The sequence below is a fragment of the Sparus aurata genome, chromosome 20 (assembly GCF_900880675.1).
Source record: "Sparus aurata chromosome 20, fSpaAur1.1, whole genome shotgun sequence".
NCBI classification, from domain to species: Eukaryota; Metazoa; Chordata; class Actinopteri; order Spariformes; family Sparidae; genus Sparus; species Sparus aurata.
In genome coordinates, this window is record NC_044206.1 from 1,224,123 (window position 1) to 1,250,415 (window position 26,293).

General features: G+C 43.2%; 1 protein-coding gene across 1 annotated transcript in view; it reads right to left on the bottom strand.

Annotated features, from left to right (window-relative positions):
• The window catches only part of mtr (5-methyltetrahydrofolate-homocysteine methyltransferase), a 155,335-nt gene that overhangs the window by 45,018 nt on the left and 84,024 nt on the right, over positions 1–26,293 (bottom strand). Inside the window, exons 11-21 of the mRNA XM_030400708.1 lie at positions 13,070–13,137; positions 12,890–12,969; positions 11,096–11,208; positions 10,797–10,937; positions 9,376–9,561; positions 9,108–9,287; positions 7,609–7,725; positions 7,203–7,343; positions 7,027–7,116; positions 3,052–3,204; positions 1,810–1,917 (exon numbers count right to left, since the gene is read on the bottom strand). Of these exons, the coding sequence (XP_030256568.1) occupies positions 1,810–1,917; positions 3,052–3,204; positions 7,027–7,116; positions 7,203–7,343; positions 7,609–7,725; positions 9,108–9,287; positions 9,376–9,561; positions 10,797–10,937; positions 11,096–11,208; positions 12,890–12,969; positions 13,070–13,137 (1,377 nt within the window). The remainder of the gene's footprint in view (positions 1–1,809; positions 1,918–3,051; positions 3,205–7,026; positions 7,117–7,202; positions 7,344–7,608; positions 7,726–9,107; positions 9,288–9,375; positions 9,562–10,796; positions 10,938–11,095; positions 11,209–12,889; positions 12,970–13,069; positions 13,138–26,293) is intronic.

Sequence of the window (26,293 nt, forward strand, 5' to 3'; positions counted from 1 at the left end):
TGCAACACTGAAAAAGAGAAACTACAAAAAATATTCAATAACTTCACTATTATTCAGAGTGCAGTGCCACCAAAATCATTCCACACATCAGTGGTCTCCTGCTGGTTATTCTACAATTTTTTTGTTTGGAAAAAATGTGCTTTGCCATAATTTTGGGGAATTTCTATTTGGGAGAAATATTCAATAACACTAATATTCAGTAAGGTGTCACAAAACTCACCTCACTCTAACCCTACTTAAAAAAAAAACTGTTCTGTAATGTAACATTAACTTGATATTGGTATTTAAAAAAATTTTTAATACATAATCCATGTCTTATTATAAATTAGGATGTTATGGTATCAGTCTGAAAGGTAAATCAACACATTTTACTCAGTGGCCTTTGTGCCCCTGACAAAAAAAAAAAAGTGACGGCCAAATGGACTTGCCCCTAAAATGACGAAATTCCCACCCACATGTCATATTTGGCTTTGATTTTGACTGAACATTTGCTCTCACTTTGCATAAAAATATCGGGATATATATCGTGTATCGATATTCAGCCTAAATATATTGGGATATGACTATTAGTCCATATCGCCCAGCCCTACTCCCAGGTCCCTCCTTCTTCCTCTCTGCTGCGCTGCAGCCCTGCCTTCAAAGCCCCTCCCTACAAAGGAGCCTGTCGTGCACCAGCAGGCTTGTAAAAATGGTAACAGAGGAAGCCAGATAACCAAGGTAGCTTATCTAAAAAAAACAACAAAAAATTAAGCCCATTTCTGACCAATACAACTACATTAAAATGACGAGTGCCTCATGCAGGTCACTGTAGATATCCTGAGTAACAAACAATATTCCTCACATCGCGGTAGATGGAGTTACCAGGTTATCATTACCTGGTGCAACGTCATGCTGCCTTTCTGAAGCATGAGTAGCGCTATTTATCTAAACCAATTCAACCATTTCAGAGTGTACCGAACACAAACATTATAACTGCCTGGTCACTTGAAAGACACTTTTGCTAACCAGTAGCCATAAAGACAAAGCTCAACACAGGAGTTAGCATAAAACTCCGGTTGCTAACCGGAGTTGTATGCCAACTAAAGCGTTATAATAGCAACAAGCTATGTAACTAGACTGCAACATCTAAGGTGATATGTGCTATTGCGACTATTACCATAACCACCGCCACCATAGCCTTGTGGTTAAAACACAGAATTAAACATATATCAAGCAGGGGTCCTTACTTGTCCAGCAGAAAAGCGGCCAACTCGGCGTCGCTCTTGAGTCTTTACAAATCCCGCATCTCCGCCACCTCTGAAATGACGCTCCAATATTCATCCTTGTTTTCACACTGGCACAGTCCAATTCTTTCTTTCTACGCTGCTTTTCTTCGTCAGTCTTCTTATATCTTCTCTTTGACGTACACAATAGTGGGGCATTTTTCGGCTCTGTTGTTGTCTATTCTCCAGCACTGTTTACAGTTTGGGCTTGAGCTTGAATGTATTTGACCGGGTAAAAGCAGGCTCTGTGCCTCTGCGGGGGAGGGGCACTGCCCAGGACATGTTGAGTCAGGGAGAGGGGCTGCCAGCAGCGTACGCATGAGAACGACTGACACTTCACAGACACTCCTCTTGGCTCTGATTGGTTTTATTGAGCCGTGAGCGGATTTGGGATTTTTGCAAATCAAATTAGGGCCATTTGGTGGACCTACAAACAATGGATTTTTACACAGCTGACCTGTATCTTATTCTACTGTCAGATCATAATGACAATTTTAGCAAATGAAACAAAAAAATAGTAACAGACTACAGCTTTGTTGTGACTGACCACTTCTTCAGCTGACCCTGACAATGCCATCATCTCCTCCCGCTCCTTCTCCATGAAAGGAATCAGGTAGCCCACTGCCTTCTTCATAACACGAGCCGACTTGATCACCTGGAAAAACACATGGTTTTATTCCTGTTTCAAAATGCTGAAATACAGTGGTGAGCATAGAAATGTTTAATCCAGTTTAAACAACACTAACTGAGTCTGACAGAGATACACAATATTGTTTTTTCCAAAGAAAAAGCAGTTTTGCTATGGATTGAGAAGCGGCGATATTCACGCCAGAGGCCTCTTGCATTCGGGTTGCCATGGAATCAGTGTTGCTATTCAAGGGTAAGAAGTTAAGCCTCTGATCTTCTCTGATAATGTAAACAAGGCTCGAAAAAAGGAGGGAATAAATTCTAAAAAAGAAAAAACAACACGATTGACATTTTAATTTTGTATATAGCATGCTAATAGAAAACCTGTGTCCTAGTGCTGATAATGTAAAGATTTACAATTCCATACATTGTTTTGCCTTCTTAAGATCACTGTAATAAATGTGTCATTAAACTATGTTGTGTCATTGATAAAAAAAAAACCTGTTGAAAAATATGGAACTTTTGTTCTTCTTGTGTCCAAACAGTCAATATAAATGTGTCCTCCTTGCAGTGGGGACAAAAAATGCTGTAAACCCACAACAACAACCAGAACAGAACCACTCCATAAAGTTGCCATGGATTGGAAGTTCTGAAAATACAGCCAAAGGGGTCACATTTGGCATGTGAATAAATAACATCATAGAATCACAGTTTAGACACCTAAGATAGCGACAGAATTTTCTGTCCAACTCACATTGCTGATAAGATAAGAACATGTTTTCACTATGAGAAAAAGGTCAACATCCATCTTTATCAAGATGATCATTAATCAAAGCAGCTAGTTTTTAAATCCATTACTGATGCACATCACATTCATTTTCTTCCTTCATATCAGTAATCAATTACCCAATGTTGTTCTCCAGTCGAGAAAAACAGCTGCCAAACATTATCTAAGCACCGAGGCTGTACAGACATTGGAGAACATTTACCAAATCACAAATGTCATTTTGGCACAGATAGACAAATTACAATCCTATTTTAGGGTAAGCATGGACAAACTTCAATGAACTTTGAGCTATATCACTGTCCAGGCCTCACTGACTTAGATTGATAATGCAACAAAGGTACACACACTAAAATCTAGAAGGAGATTACATCTTACCTGTGGCAAGAACATCTTCCCAGCTCCAAACAGATCTCCAACCACCTTCATGCCATTCATCAGGGGGCCCTCGATGATGTGAAGGGGTCGAGTGTAACGGTCGACCTGAGCCTTACACTCCTCCACATCCTCCACCACATACTTCTCAATACCCTGACAGAAAAAACAGGATGGAGCATTAACGAAGAGAAGACAAGAAATGAAAACATGAAATGGACAACAGGTGAACTGCTAATAGGGGAAGTTATATTAGCTTTTTATACATAAATAATGACTTTTGTCTCTTTATCAGTGTTTACTCATAAAGTTAAAAAACAAGGTGAGAATAGATTTTTAAAGTCAATAATTAAAAATCCCCTCTTTTATGGAAGCGTTTTTGAGCAGTAGGAGACTTTTGGCTGTATAGGGATCTAAAACAAACAAACCTGAGCATCTGGTCAAGAGTGAGGCAGAGACAGTCTGGTTAGTCTCTGGCTTTGCTGTCTCTTCCTGCTCACTATAATCACCAAATTTACAATGTAGTTTCCAATAATTTCCACTTTTTCTGTTTCTCTTGTCAGACAACTGATTTGAGTGCAGCTAAAAAACCGCTAACTGTCAACATTTATCCCAGATAACACATCTGTTTTGAAATAATTCTAAAAGGAAACTTGCCGTCAAAACAGAAAAAAGTCTGCTCGTAACTGTTTCCCACCATCTGTGCATTGTATGCATATCTCAGTTATGGTGATATGATTTGCTGCAACTAAAACATCAAACAGATTTCAAAATTCAAGGCTTCAAAATTTTTATTGGTGAGTAACTGGTTCACTGTCAAGAATAATCAGCCCTGATCGGTTCTGTATTCTCTCCTGATGATGATGGTGATGATGGAAGAAGCTATGCCATTCAGGAGATGCACTGTGTAAAAAGCATAGAAATAAACCACTGCTTGGTTTATTTGAACTTTGTAGACATGTGGACGATGTGATTGGGTCCATTTTGTCTATATTTTCATTTGGCTTTTCAATAAAAGTTTTCAACGGGGGCGTCGTTTAGCTCAGTTGGTGGAGCGCGTGTCCCATGTGCTGAGGCTCTGCAGCGGACCTGGGTTCGACTCCCAGCCTGGGTTCCTTTGCTGCGTGTCATTCCCCTTCTCTCTCCCTGTTTCCTGTCATATCTTCAGCTGTTCTATCAATAAAAAAAAAAACCTTAAAAAAAAAAAAAGTTTTTCAACTAACCCCTCCTTGAATCAGAACCTTATCGTGGTAGAGGGGTTTGAGCACCTGATGAAAGAGCTATGTTGTACTGGGCTTAATGCCCCTGGTAGGGTCTCCCAAGGCAAACAGGTCCTAGGTGACAGGTCAGGCTAAGAACGGTTCCAAAGCCCCTAATGAATACGATACCAACAAGGAAGTGTACGTCGCCCGGAATGGTGTCACCGGGGCTACACCCTGGAGCCAGGCCTGGGGTTGGGGCTGGCCGGGTCTTTGCCCATGGGACCCGGCCGGGCGCAGCTCGAACAAGCGATGTGGGCCTGCCCTCCAGTAGGCTCACCACCCGCAGGAGGGTTCAGAAGGGGCCAGTGCGGTGTGATTTGGGTGGCAGTCGTGGGCGGGGCCCCCGATGACCCAATCCCCGGACGCAGGCTGGTGTGGGCTTGCTTATAGCTCCCCAGCTCAGTCGCCATGTTTTGGAGTTCACCCCGGTGAACGAGAGAGTCGCCTCCCAGCGCCTTCGGGTCGGGGATAGGTTTCTCACTGTTGTTTCCGTATCCGGCCTTCTTGGAGTCCCTGGGAGGGGTACTGGAGAGTGCTCCAATCGGGGACTCCGTCGCTCTACTGGGGGACTTCAATGCTCACGTGGGCAGCGACAGTGTTACCTGGAGGGGTGTGCTTGGGAGGAACGGCCTCCCCAATCTGAACCCGAGCGGTGTTTTGTTACTGGACTTCTGTGTTAGTCACAGTTTGTCCATAACAAACACCATGTTCAAGCACAAGGAAGTCCATATGTGCACGTGGCACCAGGATGCCCTAGGACTGAGGTCAATGATCGACTTCGTAGTCATATCATCTGACCGCCTCAGGAGGGGGAAGCAGTCCTCAACCAACACTGTTTACAGTGGAGTTGGGGAGCTATTGACCTTGACTGGGGACATTGTCGGGCGGTGGAAGGAATACTTCGAGGATCTCCTCAATCCCACTGACACGCCTTCCATAGAGGAAGCAGAGGCTGGGGACTGAGAGGTTGACTCATTCATCACTCAAGCCAAAGTCACTGAGGTAGTCAGTAAGCTCCTCAGTGGCAAGGGGTGGATGAGATCCGCCCTGAGTACCTCAAGTCTATGGATGTTGTGGGGCTGTCTTGGCTGACACGTCTCTGCAGCATCGCGTGGCAGCCGGGGACAGTGCCTCTGGACTGGCAGACCGGGGTGGTGGTCCCCCTATTCAAAAAGGGGAACTGGAGGGTGTGTTCCAACTATCAGCAGGGTCACACTCCTCAGCCTCCCTGGGAAAGTCTATTCCAGGGTACTGGAGAGGAGAATTCGGCCGATAGTCGAACCTCGGATTCAGGAGGAACAATGCGGTTTTCGTTCTGGCCGCAGAACACTGGGCCAGCTCTATACCCTCCGCAGGGTGCTCGAGGGTTCATAGTAGTTTGCCCAACCAGTCCACATGTGCTTTGTGGACTTGGAGAAAGCATTCAAATGTGTCCCTCGTGGCATTCTGTGGGAGATGCTCCGGGACTATGGGGTCGGAGGCCCTCTGCACAGGGCTGTACGATCCCTGTACGAACGGAGCAGGAGCTTGGTTTGCATTGCCGGCAGTAAGTCAGACCTGTTCCCACTGGATGTTGGACTCCAGCAGGGCTGCCCTTTGTCACCGGTTCTGTTCATTATTTTTATGGACAGAATTTCTAGGCGCAGCAAAGGGGGGTCTGGTTCGGGAGCCACTGGATTCCACGTTTGCTTTTTGCGGATGATGTTGTCTTGTTGGCTCCTTCGAGCCAGGACCTCCAGCATGTCCTGGGGTGGTTTGAAGCCGAGTGTGAAGCGGCTGGGATAAGAATCAGCACCTCCAAGTCCGAGGCCATGGTTCTCGACCGGAAAAAGGTGGCCTGCCATCTCCGAGTTGGGGGAGAGCTCCTGCCTCAAGTGGAGGAGTTTTAGTATTTTGGGGTCTTGTTTACGAGTGAGGGAAGGATAGAGCGCGAGACTGACAGGCGGATCGGTGCAGCGGCCGCAGTAATGCGGTCGTTGTATCGGTCTATCATGGTGAAGAGAGAGCTGAGCCGAAAGGCAAAGCTCTCGATTTACTGATCAATCTACGTTCCTACCCTCACCTATGGCCATGAACTTCGGGTCATGATCGAAAGAGTAAGATCCCGGATACAAGCGGCTGAAATGAGTTTCCTCCGCAGTGTGGCGGGGCGCTCCCTTAGAGATACGGTGAGGAGCTCGGAGTAGAGCCGCTCTCCTCCACATCGAGAGGAGCCAGCTGAGGTGGCTCGGGCATCTTGTTTCGGATGTCCTTGTGACACCTCCCTCGGGAGGTGTTCCTGGCATGTCCCGCCGGGAGGAGACCCCGAGGAAGACCCAGGACACGCTGGAGTGACTATGTCGCTCGGTTGGCCTGGGAACGCCTTGAGATCCTCCCAGAAGAGCTGGAGGAAGTGTCCGGGGAGAGGGAAGTCTGGGTTTCCCTGCTCAGGCAGCTGCCCACGCGACCCGGCCCCGGAAAAAGCGGAAGAAGATGAATGGATGGATGGGTTTCAACTATGTCTTTTTTCAGTTTAGCACCACACTTAAAATCTTCATCAACCTACATCAGTCTGTTTTACCTGCAACCTCAGACTAACGTTTCAATGCCTTTCTTCGTGATCTGTGGTGTGAAAGCATCTGCTCAGATCAGAAGTGTGCACTCTGCTAATTAGGTCTGAGAATTAAACAGTTTGAAAAATCTCCCACAAATCTGATCTAATCGTCATATATCTTACCTTAATGAGAGCGTACTCCAACCTTTCCTCCACACTTCCCTCTCTCCACTCATCTGTCTGAACCACCTTCTTCCCTCCTTTCACATTGTTCTGTCAACAACAACAGTGAGGTCAAAAGCTGTCAACCAAACTAAAGTGACAACAACCTGGTATATCATTTGTATGTGTGTTCGTACCTGTGCATAGGCCAGTAGTTTCTCAGTAGCATCATTGTCTCTGTTCCAGATGAGGTTTTCACACAGAAGGAGCAGCTGTTTATCTATGTCATCATAGACTGGAAGGTTCCCAGCATTCACTATACCCATATCCATCCCAACCTGAGGTACAAACACATTGTGATTCACTCAAATTTACTGCTCAAATACTGAGTATTGTTATAAATATATCTAAGATTTCAGATACACTGCATGAGTTCAGCTAATGCAGAAACACTTTAACCCTATTTTAACCCAGACTTGAGCTTTCTTCGGCTTAGACTTAGAGCCACCATTCCAACACAACTGACGTGAATGCAATATCATTGGTGGCATTCAAAACAGCATGCACCACTCCTCGGTAAGGACAGCTGTTTGGCAGTGTAACCTTGATAGCATGGTAGAGAAATGCTCCGTGCATAGCTTCTCTGATAGCCTCCATCCCTCGGAAGGAGAATGACAGGTTGGATAGACCTCCACTGACCCTGGCTCCTGGTAATGTCTCCTACACGCACGCAACACAAACACACACAAACACACATACACACACACCATTTGTGACTCAATTCAAACTTGCGTATTTTCCAGTTCCAGTATTTTTCTTCTTGTAACTGCTGTGTTCTACAATGACTGAAGCAGCTTTTCAGAAAAGAATAGGTACATTTAAAACCTTGTGTGGAAATCAAAAGGCAGGGAAAAGAACAACAGTTTAACCTCTTAATGAACGCCCCCATTTTAAGGTTCTTTTTCCAAAATGACATACCGAAATTAAAAGCATGACCGCTCCCACATAGTTAGAGATTCAGGGATGTGCTTGGTACCATTGGAAAGGTAACACCCTCAAGTTTTTTCTAGAAGTGTAAGTGTGATTCTATGACATACTGACACAGAGTTTGGAACACAGGTTTTGGTTTCCGTCCAAACACAAGGGTGTTCCTATGTTGGAACCGTGTTCCTTAAGGGGTTATGGGTTAAATATATGAGATTTCCATCATCAAGACAGCAGAGAATTATGTCACACTTGCCCTCTGTGTGTTCTAATCCGAGTTTCTCTGCTCTTTGTTTTCCCTCACAGAGATGGCCACATGTGCTTGTTAGTCCCTCTTTTCCTTCCAGCAGCCATTTTCAACATGGTCGCCGGGTCAAAATTGACTCATATTACAGCTAAGAAGTACACTCAAATATGTTTCTTAAATTTTAAAGTAGCGTCATAGGCTATGCAGTAACAGAATCTTGATTTATATGTGATAACTAGTTCAACGATTTTAATAGACTCTGGTAAACCATCGAGTGAACGAAACGATCATTGTTTTAGTCTGAAATGCTGGTGCTCTGCTGCTATATTTAGTGGTTGTTATTGTCGTATATATAACTTTTTAAGTATTCCTATGTAAATCATATAGATGACAGGCTTGTAAGAAAAAAACACCTCCAAAAGCACAGAAGTTTAAATTGGCAAAGCAAATGTACATGAATTAAATCGCATTCCTGCTATAGATAGCATTCAGTAACTTGGGCAAGGAGCTAGCCAGGAAGTTGAACAACCTAATCCGGGTTTTTGGCATTGATTTCAGCCTGTCAGGTAGTGGATGCTTCCTTACAGACTGTGTAGAGCTTTAAACAACCTCAATAAATGAAATGGTTGGTTACAGGTATCAGACAGGAGATTACTGAGGGAGTATCTGAGAAGAGTCAAGGACACTGAGGCTGGTTTAAGGTTCAAGTTGGGAATTAATTTGACCTTTAACAGGGAACAATGAACAGTAGCAGATGTTTCATGTTTGATTATTTGATTGCGAAAATTACTATTTATATAATTATTACTGGCATAAAGTGGTGATTGGTTGGATTTACATGAATTCTTCTTGCAGTTGATGGGTGCATTACCTTGATAAGTTTGGTGGCTCTGATGAAGTTGATGGCGTAGTCACTGTGTTCCTCCATGCCTGTACCGATGGTGAGAATGTTGGGGTCAAAGATGATGTCATTGGGGTCAAATCCTACTTTGCTGACCAGCAGTTTGTAGGCCCGAGTGCAGATCTCCACTTTACGGTCTGTATCTGTGGCCTTGAGAGGACAGCACACTTGTCAGCACATGTGGGTTTGATTTCGTGTAACGGTATGTGTGGTTGTCGGTGTGTGTTTGCCTCCTCACCTGCCCCTCCTCATCAAAGGCCATGACAACGACAGCAGCTCCGTAACGCTGCACAGTGGCAGCTCTGAGTAGGAACTCCTCCTCTCCTTCCTTCAGACTAATACTGTTGACTATACACTTTCCCTGACAGCATTTCAGTCCAGCCTCAATCACTGAGAAGTTAGACGAGTCAATACACAGAGGAACCTGGGGAGAAGAGGGAGAGGCTCAGTGTATGTTTCTGATGTACTGAACAGGTTAATTCCTACGTTAGTTATTAACAGGTTCATATGCTAAGTTAACACTTTTAATGAAAGTACACAACTTTAAGTGTCTGCACCCAGTGTCTACTGAGGAACCAGAATCACGTTTGGTGATGTCTTTTTTATGCTCAAAATTGATGTCCAGGTGACATCCTTCAAGGATTTCAAATTAAAGTTGTTTTGGACAATGCTCTTTAATCACAATTATAGATGTCAGCTTCTGTGGTTTAAAATTCAAGTTTGTATGATAATGCAGGCTATTGCTCTAAGGTTGGATGACCAAAGCAGAGTAATCAGTAAAACTGATTTATTTTAAATCAGGTTTCTTAACAAAACTTTCAAATCTTATACCATGTTTCGGTTACTGAACATTGGAGCAACAGCTTAACCAGTGAACGTTTGAAGACCAAAACATGGTATTCGGTAAAGCTGAGTAAATGAAGACAGGATGGGATTCAGTTAATAAGGACTTAAGGACTTTTTAATCAAATTATTAATATGTGTTTGCTCAGTGGGTGATAGTACATGTTGTAAACAAGTTGAAGTGGATACACAGTATCAAATTTGGAAATGGAAACAAATCTGTATTCACTTACTAGCACCACACACATGCGCCACCACACAGGGTCACACACTCAAGCCCCTGATGCAAAGCAATGCTCAAACAAAAAACAAGATAAGACAAGTCTGCAACCATGCTAAGAACTCTATGAGGCTGTACTTAGGTACAACAGTGTTTGAGCTAAATGCTACTGTCAGCATGTTAACATTCTCACAATGACAGTGATAACACACTGATGTTTAGCAGGTATGACGATTACAATGTTCACCAAGTGAGTTTAGCATGTTAGCATGATAACATTAGCTAATTAACACAAAACACAAGCTGAGGCTGATGGGAATGTCATTAGTTTGCAGGTATTTTATCATAAACCAAAGTATTTTAACCTGATGCTGGTGCTAGAGGAAAAGTCAGTCACATTTCCTGAATGGGACATGAATACATATAATGAATCTTAAGACAATCCATCTGGATCCAAGTGGTGAATCAACTGACATTGCCATCACTACAAAATTCGGGTGTCAATTTCTGTAATCTACCCAAATATGGTAACATGGCCAAAAAAATCTTATTGAGAAACTTGGAGTGATCGTTTCCACTGCCTTTAAAACTCCTACCCGTGCAATGTCTGGCTCTGACGCAACAAAGTTACAAAATCGGGCCATGGCTGATGGCCCCTCCAGCATCCCCTCATCCATGTTTATATCCAGGACCTGGGCACCCAACTCCACCTGGGCCTTAGCAATACTTAGAGCCTCCTGGACAACCACAGAAAAGCACAAATATACAGTTTCACAAAAATCCTGAATTTCTATTTGCTATAGAACCTATGCTCATGATTTGACCATCATTTCTGAAAATTAGAAAATAATATTACTAAAAAATAGTTTTGAAAAAAAAGAAAAACCTGTCTCACCTCATAGTTTTCTGCCATGATCAGCTTGGCAAACTTGCGTGACCCAGCCACATTGCAGCGCTCACCGATGTTAACGAAGTTGGTGTAAGGGCCAATCCGGAATGGCTCTAAACCTGGAAAGAAATTTGTATCACATCCTGCATGTTGAACAAAAAGGAATAAGCAGAGAGGAGGGGCTCTTCTATAGCAGGACAGGTGCTTTTCAGCACCAATACCTACTTTTAAAAAACTTTCACAAACTCCCATATCTAAAACTATGTTTGATTTGGACTCGAGCAGGTCTTGACCTGCGGCCAAACATGTCTCGACCTGCAAGCTCCCTATTGTTTTTGTAGTGATGACTTTTTGGTCCCAAATGATCGCATTTTTCACTGCCTGAACTACCCAAAACTCACCAAACTTGGAATATAAGTCACACCTGGCGGATCTATTGTCGTTGAGAATTTCCACTACTAGGTGCCGCTATAGTCAAGGAAGGTGCATTTTGGCTTATAACTCCCATACACTTTGGCGCACATTCACACAAAAACTTTATATCCACATGTTCAGTGAATTGTGCTGAATCACACCCATTTCCGCCTCCATTCTTTTTCACAAGTTTACGAATGTCACAAATCTACTTTTTCGAACTCCTCCCAGGTGTTTTCACAAAACTGCACACAGCATCTGTCGACCCTCCTGACAAAAAGTTATCAAAATATTATTTTTATATATATTTTGATATTTCAAACAATACTCTAGTCATCAAATAACAACTTCCTGCAGATTTCGTTCCAAACAGGAAGTGTTCCATATCTCCACATTGATGTGTCTGAATGACATGAAATTCAGGTCACTTCTAAGCCCCTAAGGCTCTGTGCAAAATTTTGCCACAAGGTGACGCTTTTTAAATACAAGTATTTTATATCTCCACATAGGTCGGTCGGATTAACACGAAACTTGGTATAATTATTGCCAATGCCCTTCTGAGGATATCTGACGAAAGATTTACCAATCCGCCACTAGGTGGCGCTCTGGTGGCAGTCTAATTAAATATTTGGCACTGTGCCCACACCATAACACTTATGTCATTGAAATTCATAGGGGTGGTATAGACCGGCCCCTGTAACTTACACACCAAAAATGACCAGCAGGTGGCGCTATTATCATCATCACACAGTTTGACAAAGAACTCCCACATAACAAGTCGCACATATTTAAAACGTATACCTATGCGTTCCCTGACTTTAGCTGAATTTCATGATGTAGGCCACACCCACTTTCACTGTAAATCTCCATTCGCAAAATTGCTAAAAATGAAAAACTCCTCTAGGCGATTTGACCAATTTGCACCAAATTTTGTATGTAGCATCCGTGGACCTTCCTGCCAAAAACTTATCAAAAGAACTGCGATAGTGCAAAAAACGCCCAAAATATAAAACAAAAAAATTCCTGAACATTGTGTTCAAAACAGACAGTCTTGCATACTTTGATCAAAAACAAATAGCAGCATGCCCCAACGGCAGCACGCCTGGATGAGCATGGACTGCGAGGGCTCGTTTATCGCTGCTTGCAGCTTTAATTGGCTTTTATGTTTGAAACATGGCTTTTCATATAAGCCTGTTTCAAATAGGGACCTGTTATTTTTGTAGATAAGATAACTATTCAGAATCTACTGTACTTCAAGTCATTGGATGACATTCATTAATCCATATTCATTATCAACTAGAAGAACCAGTATTTTAGAAATTCTGATGCAAGTCTCCCTAAACACGAGATTCACACATAAATATTACAAACTGTAAGTTTTAATACCTGACAGCAGCAGGTTGTCTTGATAAATATCAGCAGCAGGGACTCTTGGTTGGCAGTGTCTGACTGCTTCAGCTATGGCTCTGTTTGAAGAGACAGAGGGTTGGGAAACATATTTAAAATTGTTCAAAGTTGCATAAAATTTAAAAGAATCAATTGTCTTGACAGAAAGATGACAATGACCTGATGTGTCCTGGAGTGGTCCCACAACAGCCACCCACAATATTCACTAATCCATCCATAGCAAACTCCTGCAGACAAAAGTTCAAACAAACAAGAATCAGGTTGACTTTCTTTGCACACATTTATCTTTTTTTTTTAAATTTTCAATGTAACCTGGATAGTCTCTTGAAACCAATATCTTGTTTTGGAGAGTGTTCAGGCAAAAGAAATGGCACACAACCAACACACACACACAGAGAAAAGAATAAAGAAACAATAAAACACACTGATGTGTATGGCTTTAAGTGTACAATCATAAGAATAGTTCTACATTTTTAGGAAAATGTGCTTGTTAGCTTTTATTTTGATGAGATACAATGAAAAGATGAATATCACATTAAAACATGGTAAACAGTCCTGCTGCTCAGATCAGGTTATCTTGCGAGGCAGAAGGATTCACAAGATGACGAGAGGATCCATCCCTGATTTGCTTTGTAGCCTTCCCAGAATATATAGCAGAGACATTAAGGGATATTTTTTGAAGCACAATGAATGTTATCCGGGTGACCTTGTTCACTATCACCACCTCCTCTCTGACACCTCAACTGTATCAGCAGCCAAATCTGCCTTCTACCTGTCAAACCTGTCTAAGTCCTCTGCTTCCAACTCCAGAAAAACTATTCTCTTAGTCCTCTCCTCTTCTTACCCCTCCCCCCTTTTCCTTCCTCACTGCTGATGACTTCCTTTACCAAAAAAATAAACGACTACCCGTGCCACCACCTGTTACCTTGCCCTAATTCGCTCCTCCCTTCTCCAAAACATCTCACACAACATCTTGCCATTCCTCACCACCCTGATCAACTCCTCCCTCACTTTAGGCCTTATTCCAGCTCCTTTCAAGACAGCTACAGTAAAGACACTCCTAAAGAAACCACCCTAGACTCAGCTGACATCTGAAACTACAGACCTGTATCTCTTCTTTGGTTCCTCTCTAAAACCTTGGAACGCACTGTCTACAAACCAACTGTCCTATCTATCACAAAACGACCTCCTTGACACTAATCAGTCAGGCTTCAAGCATCTCCACCTTAAAGACGAACTGCTGTGTAATTCACACAGAAAGCCAGTGCTGCGGCTCCTAAAGAGGCGTGACGATACGCGTCATGATGATGACGTTTGTGTTTTTTCAAGGTGTTTTCCCGGTGTCCTCCTGTCAATCTAAACCCACTGATGGTTTATAATCATATGGATGCTGTTATAATGTGTTGTGATTGAGATCTTGACCCACCAAACATCCTGAAAAGTGACAAAGTTAAGTTTTTCGCTCTAAATTACATAATCACTAGGGCTAAAATGATTCATCGAGTTACTCGATTAACTCGATTATAAAAATTTGTTGAGGCAAAAACTCTGCCTCGAAGCCTCGTTAAATTCCTATGACGCGTACTATATGCACAGGGATCTGATTGTTCCACACAAACCGTTGTTCAGGAAGCACACCCACTTAACGGGAAGAAGCTCGGCTAAACGCTCATGATAATCATTTTGACCGAATCAAAACTAAATTCCGACACCAAGCAACTAAAGGAGCATGTAGAAAAAACATGCTAATGGCGCATGTCCGAAAAATCGGCGTTAGCGATTACGCTACTTCATGCTAACGCTACATACAGCATGTCATATGAAGGCTGGGACTCTACAAATTTCAACGGTATACGTCTCATCACTCTGCGCCCAAAACTCACTGAAACAGCCGCCGAAGAAGAGCAAAAATAAACATCACTTTATACAGACATGATCATGAATTACGTGCTACATTGGCTGTTTTGTGATCATAAACTCTGTTGTAGTGCATTACACTGCCTCCACCGGCTAATCCAATGTGTCTGTGTCACTTTGAAATGATTCCTAACAGTTCAGGATAAGTTTCGGTTCAAGGAGGACACGTATAATGTGGAGTAGGTAGGACCCTAGTCTTCGCACACAGTGTATTTGCCTCCTTGTGCTTGGCGGATTAGTGTGGTTATCATGGATTTGGGGACTGCACGTCGATTCTATTGGCTCTGACGGTTCGATAGAGGTGTCAATCATCCAAATTGACCAATGGATTCCCAAAATGTCGCTAAGTCTAACCTGTCATGGGTGATTGACAGATCCGCCCCCATTAAGCACCAAAACACAGAGGGCACAGCAGAGAACACTTTCTACATGTTGTTATTTTTTTTGTTGGAATGAATACCTCTGTTTTTTTGAGAAATGCTTGATCATTTTACAGCCACATCATTTTCGTTATGCATTATTTGTTTTGGTTGTTTAAAAACGCAAAAAAAGTAAATTATCCGATTAATCAATTAATCGATCGATAAAGTGCTAGATTAATCGATTACAAAAAGAATAGATAGCTGCAGCCCTAATAATTACCATCAGTAAACTGGACGCTGTCTGACACTGTCACTCATTGGGAGGAGGCTGTTTTCTGGGGGAAAGTTCATTGAAGTCTTGGTTGGGAGGGCTGACCATCGCATTGATTTTTTTCAACACAAACACTTGGTGAAAGTAAGTTTTTTGGGCATAAAATGTGACAAAGAGTCTGTAGAACAGACAGGAGGACAGACGCTTCTCTGGGTATATCTGCGGTATTTTCCTCATACAAGTTACCAAAGACAGTTACTTTACCTTCAAATATTCTTCAGAAAGGACTCTAAAGAAGAGGTAAAAAAATTTATTCTCAAAACAGAAGAAAAAATATAATCTTTGGATATATATTTTAATTCAAAACAACTAGCTAACAGTCAACTAGCTAGCTGTCAACTGTGTAACCTAATATCAACTGCTAACTCGAATACTACCTGCCACTGTTCCCAACATTTACAAGGAGAAAGAGCGCTAAAGACGATAACAGAAGCGGTATCCTATGAAGAAAAGAAAAAGAACAAACCAAAAAATACTGTGTTTAAAGACTTAAAAAGCAAAGAAAGTAAACAGTTAGCCTAGCCTCCTGTGGGTTAAACTAGTGACCGCCATGGAAACTGGTCAGAAGGCAGCTAACAGGACAGAGAGCAGGGAGGTTGGATACCCTGCTAAATGTAAGAGTGCAGCAGCTAGGGAGAAACACAAGGACAAGACACTACGGGAAAATCCAGAGGTCCTCTTCACTGACTACACCCAACACAAAGAAGGAAGGAAGAAGAACAACCTCATATTCTTCACTGACTCCATCTACATCTGGGAAGATACTCTGTGCAACAATTATGCATATGTATCAAGAGAGGGCATCGGCTCAGGAGGCAGATTAAAGATCTTTAAAGATGAACAGCTTGACAAGGATGAACCCCTGCTCACCATCACTTACTACACCAAAGGAAAGATCCTGGTCTAGGGGAATGAAACCAACCTGGAGACCTTTGAAGAGGCATTCTCCTTGTTAAAAGCTAAGGTGAACACCAAGAGGATCAATGTCCCCTCTGACAGTGAAGATGATGAGAGCCCAACAGAGAACCCCACCACCTTATCCATCTCTGCCCCTCCCATACCTGCCAGCTCCACCAACCAGTTAAAGGAGAGTATGGCCCTGCTGGAACTGGACTTTACTGAATTCAAAGAGCTGACCCAGGCCAGGCTGTCTGACCGCCAAGACAGCACTGTGCAGCAGCTTCATGAGGAACTCCAGCAGCTCAAGAAAGACAACCAAGCCTTGGCATCTGACCTCAGAGGAAGTATAGAGGCACTAAAACAAGAGAAAAGTGTGCTCTGTGCTCAGTTGGCCAAAGTAAAGGAGGATGCTGAGAATAGAGAAAAGAGCCTCGCCAGGAAAGTCCAACACCTGACAGACCAACGCTCGGCAGTCCCCACAGTGACAACCACAGAGACACAGACTCTCCCTGCAAGTGTCCCAAACCACTGCATTGTCTCTGGCCCAACGTCTCTGCTCTGCACCCAGCCCAACAACACCCTGGCAACTCCTGATACACCCACACAACCAGCCACCAACAGCCAGCTCTGCCCATCCCAGCTGCCCTCCACTCAGCCAGCTCTGCCCATCCCAGCTGCCCTCCACTCAGCCAGAAGAACAAGCTCCACAAGTGGTCCTGCTGGCTGACTCAAATGGAAAATTCCTGGACACAACAAGCTTTTTCCTGGTAAAAAGGTGCTGTCGAAACGCTGCAGCACCACAGGCCAGGCAATGAAGCTGTTGAAGAGATCCTCAGGAGCCCTCAATACCTGGTGATCCACACAGGAACAAATGACCTGCACAGCCTCTGAAAGGACACTGCTGAGACAGTGAGGAAGATGGCAGAGCAGGCCAGTAAGGAATTCCCTGACACCCGCATTGTGATCTCCACCCTGTTACCTAGGACATACGCCCCTCCTCATGTCATCCATGATATCAATATGGAGATCAGAAGAGGATGTGCCACCTTACCCAACATCCACCTGGCCCTCCACCCAACCATTGGCACCTGGGACCTACGTGATGGACTCCATCTTCCCAAAGAGAAGGTGAAGATCTTTGCAAAGACCATCAAAGACACGGCCCTAGGACGCCCTCTCTTCTACAAAAACCTTCAGAGACCATCCAAGACCTCCTTTTTTTCCTCACCACCCCAGGATCATCCCCCATGATGTGAGGAGACACAACAGCTCAGCCTGGAACTCCCCACATGCCCACCACCTCACCACAGTGAAACACAACCAAAGGCGGCTACTTCCCCCCTCATCAGTCCCTGCCCACCATCCCCTTTTACAGCATCGGCAGCAGAACTATGCAGTGGCACCTGCCCCTGGTCCGCCTCTCCATCTACAGCAACAGAACTATGCAGCAGCACCTGCCCCTGGTCCACCCCCCCATCCACAGCGGCAGAACTATGCAACAGCACCTGCCCCAGGTCCACCTCTCCATCCACAGCGGCAGAACTATGCAACAGCACCTACCCCTGGTCCACCTATGCTGCAGTTGTAGCCCAGCCTACTGCCACAGTCCCTCCCCCTGCTACCTCTGAGCTGGGATACATCAGGGAGATGCTGCACACCCTGTGCACCCGGCTTCTGTCCAGCTAAGATATACATATTCAGAGCACTTTCCCATATCAGTAATATGGAAATACATTATTAGTTAGTAATAGTAATAATAGCAATAGTCGTATCCAGTACAATGATAATATTAGTAAAAATAGTACATAGATCCATGGAATATATATGAAATCACTATTTAGTATTATAAATGTATAGAGAGTTGTAGGTATTTTAATATTTGTCTCACTATAAGGTTCATTTTTTTGTTTTCTTATGCGTTCTTTTCATATAAGCTGTTGGAATATTCAGGGTCTCCACTCCTCAACCTTTGAGCTAAAGAGCGGAAACACTGAATTCAAGAAATCTATCAAAGACGTTGATATACATAATTGTATTGACAGAAACATGGTATCAAAATGATTTGCTCACTCACTGTCCTCCAGGATATAATGAAGTCATGGTGCCCTCTGTAAAATTAAAGAACATACACAAGGGCAGAACATCGGGGGGGGGGGGGATCTTGGTGTGGTATAAAGGAGATCTTTGCCATCAGATCTCACCAGTAAAACGGGGTAAATCACACATTTGGTTGAGATTAGATCAAACCCTAGGCATAACTGATAGGGATCTATATCTCTGTGCAATTTATATACCCGCAGTAGATTCTCCTTATTTTGAAGAAGACATCTTTGACACTCTCCATTCAGAAATTGCCTACTTCCAGGCCCAGGGAAACGTGCTTCTAACTGGAGATCTGAATGGACAAACAGGAATTGAACCTGATTGTCATGGACCCACAGGGCAACAACATGTATTTGGTCAGGACCCCCTGTTTACCACACCAACCATCAACCGTCAGAACAACCTTGACACTGAAATAAATCAAAGTGGCAGGGAGATAGTGCTTCTCTGTCGGGCCTCAGGCCTGTACATAGTTAATGGTAGGTTCAGAGGGAACTCTTTAAGGAGATTCACATACTCCTCAGCTCTTGGGTCTCGTGTAGTAGACTATGCAATCACTGACATGGACCCCTCCACTATCAGTGCATTCACTGTCAGAAAGCAATCCCCCCTTTCAGACCACAACCAAATAAATATGTTCTTGAAACTCTCAGATCAAATGAGTGACACAAAAAGGGAACCCAGTAAGCTGTTTAAATTAAATCCTACCTACAGATGGGAGCCAGACAGTGGAGACAAATTCATCATGGCCTTGAATTCACCGGATCTGATGAATGACATGTCAATATATGACCAAAAACAATATGTCTCTACCAGAGATGGTGTAAACAAGGCACTGATGATATCAATATGATATTTCATAAGGCAGCTTTAAAAGCTGACCTCATAAAACAAAAACGGAAGCCTGTTATAAACACTGAGAAATGGTTCAATAAATAATGCAAGACCATCAGAAAGACCTGAGAAAAATAGCAAATGAAAAACATCACCAACCTAACAACCCAGCCCTATGCATTAGATACAATGAAATTTTAAAGAAATAGAAATGTACAATTAGGAACAAAAAACAAAATTATACTCACATGAAACTTGAAGATATTGAGAATGCCATTATCAGAATCAATTCTGGGAGATGTGGAACAAGTTCAACATAAAGCAACAGACATTACCCATCCAAAATGGTGACATCTGGAGAGCACATTTTGAAAATCTGTACAGAGACTTACCAATAAATCAAATCAATTCAGATCAACATATGATACAAGAAAAACTCCAAACATTAGAAAAAACAATTAAAGACAACCAAAATCCCCTTGATTTCCCAATTACTTGGGAAGAATTGACAACACAACAAAATCTCTCCAGCCGAGGAAAGATTGTGGTCCAGACAGCATTAAAAATGAAATGCTCAAATGCAGCACCCCAGAGATGCAGGGTGCAGTGTTGAAGTTGTTCAATATTGTACTACAGTCAGGATGTTTTCCTGACATCTGGCAAGATAAGAGTGGGGACAAATCAGACCCTAATAACTACCGTGGCATCTGTGTCAGCAGCTGTCTTGGTAAACTATTCTGCAGTGTTCTCAATAAAAGAATACTAGATTTCCTTTAGGAACACTCCATCTTGAGCAAAAGCCAAATTGGCTTCCTCCCAAAACACCACACCACCGACCATGTATATACCCTTCACACCTTAATTAACAAACATGTACACCAAACAAAAAATGGTAAAATATTCACTTGTTTCACTGATTTCAAGAAAACTTTTGACTCTATTTGGCATGAAGGGCTCTATTACAGGCACCCCCACTGTGGTATAGGGGGCAAAATGTATGATCTGGTCAAATCAATTTATTCAGAAAATATGTGTGCTGTCAAAATTGGACACAAACAAACTGACTTCTTCACCCAGAGAAGAGGTGTGCGCCAGGGCTGCAATTTAAGTCCGACTCTATTTAACGTGGATATCAATGTGCTGCTCCTGGCCTCTCCCACCTAGATAGAGAGGTGAAGTCTCTATTTTATGCTGATGACCTTGTTCTACTGTCTCCTACTGAACAAGGACTACAGCAACAGCTGGACATAGTAGAAAAGTACTGTCAGAACTGGGCCCTGGCAGTAAATATAAAGAAAACTAATATCATGATCTTTCAAAAACACCCCAGATGTCAGGAGAACAAACACCAGTTTACCATAAATAAGCATGTCACTGAACATAGCATGAGTTATACCTACCTTGGTATAACCATCACAGCATCAGGGAGTTTCAACATGGCAGTGAATACACTAAAAGAAAAAGCCTTGAAGAGCCTTGCATGCAATTAAGAGAAAATGTTATAATTTCCAATTTCTGGTCAAAATCTGGCTTAAAATATTTGATAGTGTCATCGAGCCCATTGCGCTGTACAGTAGTGAAGTATGGGGTCCACTCAGTCATCAGAGCTGTACCCGCAGGGAAAAACATCCAACAGAATCCTTACATGCATAATTCTGCAGATACGTCTTACAAGTACACAGAAACACACCAACAAATGCATGTAGAGCAGAATTAGGCAGATACCCACTAATAATCAACATTCACCAGAGAACACTGAACTTTTTTAACCACCTGAAATCCAGCCCCCGAGTCACCCTCCACTCCAAAACCCTCCAAATTCAAGAGCTGAGCCCAGAAAAGAGTCCCCTATGTCAGTTGGTACTGAGGCTAACTGCCCCCTGTCACAGTCTGACCAGCCTCACAACAACACTGCTCTCCAAACACCAATCAGAGTAAAGCAAATTATAACACAATGTAAAGAAACCTATCTGGAACAATGGAAAGAAGTAACCAAAAGCCAAAGTAGATTAGAATGTTATCTGGCCCTAAAAAGAGATTATGAACTAGCAGAATATCTCTCTACTGTCAGAGATTGAAAGCAGATACAGATCCTGACCAGGTACAGGCACAGTGACCACAAACTGACAATCCAAACAGGAAGACACAAAAAATCATGGCAACCAAAAGAAAACAGAACATGTGGTCACTGTTCGACAGGTGAGGTTATGGGCATAGAATACTGCCATATAAAACATCAAGCAATAAAACATCCGCGCGCACAAATCAAACATCCGCGCACACATTTTTTGTCCCCGAGCGCTTTTCCAAGCACTCGCGAGCTATTTTTTATCCTCCTCTCCGCACTCGGAAAACATTTTTTTTAGTGGGCGGTTTTTGTCAGTAAGGGGGCGGGCCTTGGGGGCATGCCAATTACCATTGTATCCCCGAATAATTGGTTGAGCGTATTTGGCGAGCGTATTCGCCAATCGGACAGCAGGGTACGGCAACACCACTAGGACAAACGGGACAAACCACACAGCCCTGAATGCCTGAATGACAAGTATTGTGATTTGGTGTCTTGACTTGAATGTTTGCAAAATGTCACAGAGAGCAATTTGTCTGACTGCTGTCTTTTCTTTCCTCCATCATTGACATTAATCTGATAAGATGCTGAAAATTTTTTGTAACTTGGACCCTGTTGCACACAGACATTTTTTATTTTGGTAAAACTTTTGTTCATATTCTCGATCTAGGCTACTTCTTTCTCCCTGAAACTTATAAACGTTTTATCAAAAAAATAAAACAAATAAAAAATTTAACGTAATAATAATAATAATAATAAAGATAGAAGGCCTGTAGTTAATAATAGGCGTCAGCAACTCTCGATATGAGAGCAGCACATAAGCCTATGTCCAGATGCAGATGTGTGTCAATATAGTAGGCTATTTCTCTATATGGGAGAGGCTTTTATTTAATTTGTTATTCTGAAGTTTATTAGTGTGAATGCTGCAAGCATTATTAGTGGGCTGTGCTCGCCAGCCCACTATGGACACCTCTATAGCAGAGCTATAGGTGTCCATAGTGGGCTGTGCGGAGCACAGCCCACTATTTTTTGGTACTTTTCACGCCCCGCACCGTTGAGCGAATACCAACAAAAAATACATCAAAACGTGCGGCTCGGGCTGACTCGGTATGCTATTATTTTTCTCAGGAAAATATGAATTTTTCGCGACATACGTCGCGAAAAACTGCGACAAATGTCCCATAAGGAATGAATGGGACGAGGTCAAAAAAGTCGCAAATCTGCGATGTTTTTCAAACATCTCCTGCTCGGGCATACGTTCACGTGGAAACACCATTCCAGCTTTAAAATGTAGGCACAAGTCCTGAGTATTTTTGTTGTATTTGAACTTTTTTCCTACGATGTGTAGTTTTTGAACTGTGACCCTTGAATGGCGATGAGTGATTTTGGAGAAATTCAGGGTTTTCAATGAGTGTGTATGGCGGAATGTTCGTGCAGCACAGTGGAGAGGACCAACTGACAGAGTGAACGAGATTCAAAAATTCGCTCAGAGATTTTCTCTTTCCGTGACGATCCTGGCCACAAATTAGGCTCAAAAACAGTGATACTTTCCAGAGTTGTAGCCACACTTGTCTTCTTTCTCCCAATGTGTCCACTTTATCGGTAGGATTTACAGTTTTTGAATTATCGACCGCTAACCGACAAGAGTAGCTCTGAAATGCTCCATTTACTCCAATGTAAATCGGGAGAAGGATTTCCAAAACTGCACTCTTTTTTAACTCGCTGCCATTTCCACATTTCTGAAGCTAGGACCACAAAACTTAATGAGTGTGTTCTTTAAGGCCTTTCTGGCTCGATCGTGAAAAAAAATTGTTGATATCATGTAAGATTTTGACCAAATAGCACTAGTTTGACGTCCTAGATGTGAGGCAGAAATTGCTCTCAAATCAGCTCCCTCACAGGCCGTTGCTACGGCCCTTGCCAACGGTCACCTAGCAACCAAAACAGCTGGGCCAAGAGAGAGAGTGACAGACAGACAGACACTAGACACACATCAGACAGACAGACAGACAGACACACAGGAGACACACATCAGACAGACAGAAAGACAGACAGGAGACACACATCAGACAGACAGACGGACAGACAGACAGAGGGACATGTAGACACACACACAGAGCTGCTTAAGCGTGCTCTCACATGCACACAGAAGCACACACACAGTATATTTCCCAGCATTTAAACGACATTAAAGGATCATTTTTTCACTCATTCAATGTGCGGCTTGATCGGACTCTGTATGCTATAATTCAGTTCTCTAGAATATTAATCTTTCGCGTCGTAAGACGCGAACAGCTGCGAGACACTTCCCATAAGGAATGAATGGGATGAGGTCAAAAAACTTGCAAGTCTGCGATGTTTTTCAAACATCTCCTGCTCTGGCATACATTCAGCTAGAAACACCATTCCAGCTTTAAAATGTAGGCACAGGTCTTGAGTATTTTTGTTGTATTTGAACTTTTTTCCTATGATGTGTAGTTTTTGAACTGTGATCCTTGAACGATGGTGAGTGATTTTGGAGAAATTCTGGGTTTTCAATGATTGTGTATGGGGGAATGTTCGTGCAGCAGAGTGGAGAGGGCCAACTGACTCCATCACAGTCCGTTGCTACGGCCCCTGCCAACTGTCACCTAGCAACCGAAATCAGCTGGGCAAAGAGAGAGAGTGACAGACAGACAGACAGACAGACAGACAGGAGACATACATCAGACAGACAGACAGACAGACAGGAGACACACATCGGACAGACAGACAGACAGACAGACAGACAGGAGACACACATGAGACAGACAGACAGACAGAGAGACATGTACACACACACACACACATCCATGCTTAAGCGTCCTTAAGGCCTTTCCCGCTTGATGGTGAGGAAACTTTGCTGATGCCATGTTTGCTTTTTCGTCACGGGGCAAAGCGCACAGCCCACTCTTGCGATTTCCCGGCGGGGAATTGTCTAGTATTATTATTCTTCCTCCCGCTACTTTTTGGCACTTTTCACGCCCCGCACCGTTGAGCAAATACCAACAAAAAATATATCAAAACGTGCGGCTCGGGCGGACTCGGTATGCTATTATTTTTCTCAGGAAAATATAAATTTTTCGCGACGTATGTCGCGAAAAACTGCGACAAATTTCCCATAAGCAATGAATGGGACGAGGTCAAAAAACTTGCAAATCTGCGATGTTTTTCAAACATCTCCTGCTCGGGCATACGTTCACGTGGAAACACCATTCCAGCTTTAAAATGTAGGCACAAGTCCTGAGTATTTTTGTTGTATTTGAACTTTTTTCCTACGATGTGTAGTTTTTGAACTGTGACCCTTGAATGGCGGTGAGTGATTTTGGAGAAATTCAGGGTTTTCAATGAGTGTGTATGGCGGAATGTTCGTGCAGCACAGTGGAGAGGACCAACTGACAGAGTGAGCGAGATTCAAAAATTCGCTCAGAGATTTTCTCTTTCCGTGACGATCCTGGCCACAAATTAGGCTCAAAAACAGTGATACTTTCCAGAGTTGTAGCCACACTTGTCTTCTTTCTCCCAATGTGTCCACTTTATCGGTAGGATTTACGGTTTTTGAATTATCGACCGCTAACCGACAAGAGTAGCTCTGAAATGCTCCATTTACTCCAATGTAAATCGGGAGAAGGATTTCCAAAACTGCACTCTTTTTTAACTCGCTGCCATTTCCACATTTCTGAAGCTAGGACCACAAAACTTAATGAGTGTGTTCTTTAAGGCCTTTCTGGCTCGATCGTGAAAAAAAATTGTCGATATCATGTATGATTTTGACCAAATAGCACTAGTTTGACGTCCTAGATGTGAGGCAGAAATTGCTCTCAAATCAGCTCCCTCACAGGCCGTTGCTACGGCCCTTGCCAACGGTCACCTAGCAACCAAAAACAGCTGGGCCAAGAGAGAAAGTGACAGACAGACAGACACTAGACACACATCAGACAGACAGACAGACACACAGGAGACGCACATCAGACAGACAGACAGACAGACAGACACACAGGAGACACACATCAGACAGACAGACAGACAGACAGACAGACACACAGGTGACGCACATCAGACAGACACACAGACAGACACACAGGAGACACACATCAGACAGACAGACAGACAGGAGACACACATCAGACAGACAGACAGACAGACAGGAGACACACATCAGACGGACAGACAGACAGAGCGACATGTAGACACACACACACAGAGCTGCTTAAGCGTGCTCTCACATGCACACAGACGCACACACACAGTATATTTCCCAACATTTAAACTACATTAAACGATCATTTTTTCACTCATTCAATGTGCGGCTTGATCGGACTCTGTATGCAATAATTCAGTTTTCTAGAATATTAATCTTTCGCGTCGTAAGACGCGAACAGCTGCGAGACACTTCCCATAAGGAATGAATGGGATGAGGTCAAAAAACTCGCAAATCTGCAATGTTTTTCAAACATCTCCTGCTCTGGCATACATTCAGCTAGAAACACCATTCCAGCTTTAAAATGTAGGCACAGGTCTTGAGTATTTTTGTTGTATTTGAACTTTTTTCCTATGATGTGTAGTTTTTGAACTGTGATCCTTGAACGATGGTGAGTGATTTTGGAGAAATTCTGGGTTTTCAATGATTGTGTATGGGGGAATGTTCGTGCAGCAGAGTGGAGAGGGCCAACTGACTCCCTTACAGTCCGTTGCTACGGCCCCTGCCAACTGTCACCTAGCAACCGAAATCAGCTGGGCAAAGAGAGAGAGTGACAGACAGACAGACAGGAGACATACATCAGACAGACAGACAGACAGAGAGACACACATCGTACAGACAGACAGACAGACAGACAGGAGACACACATGAG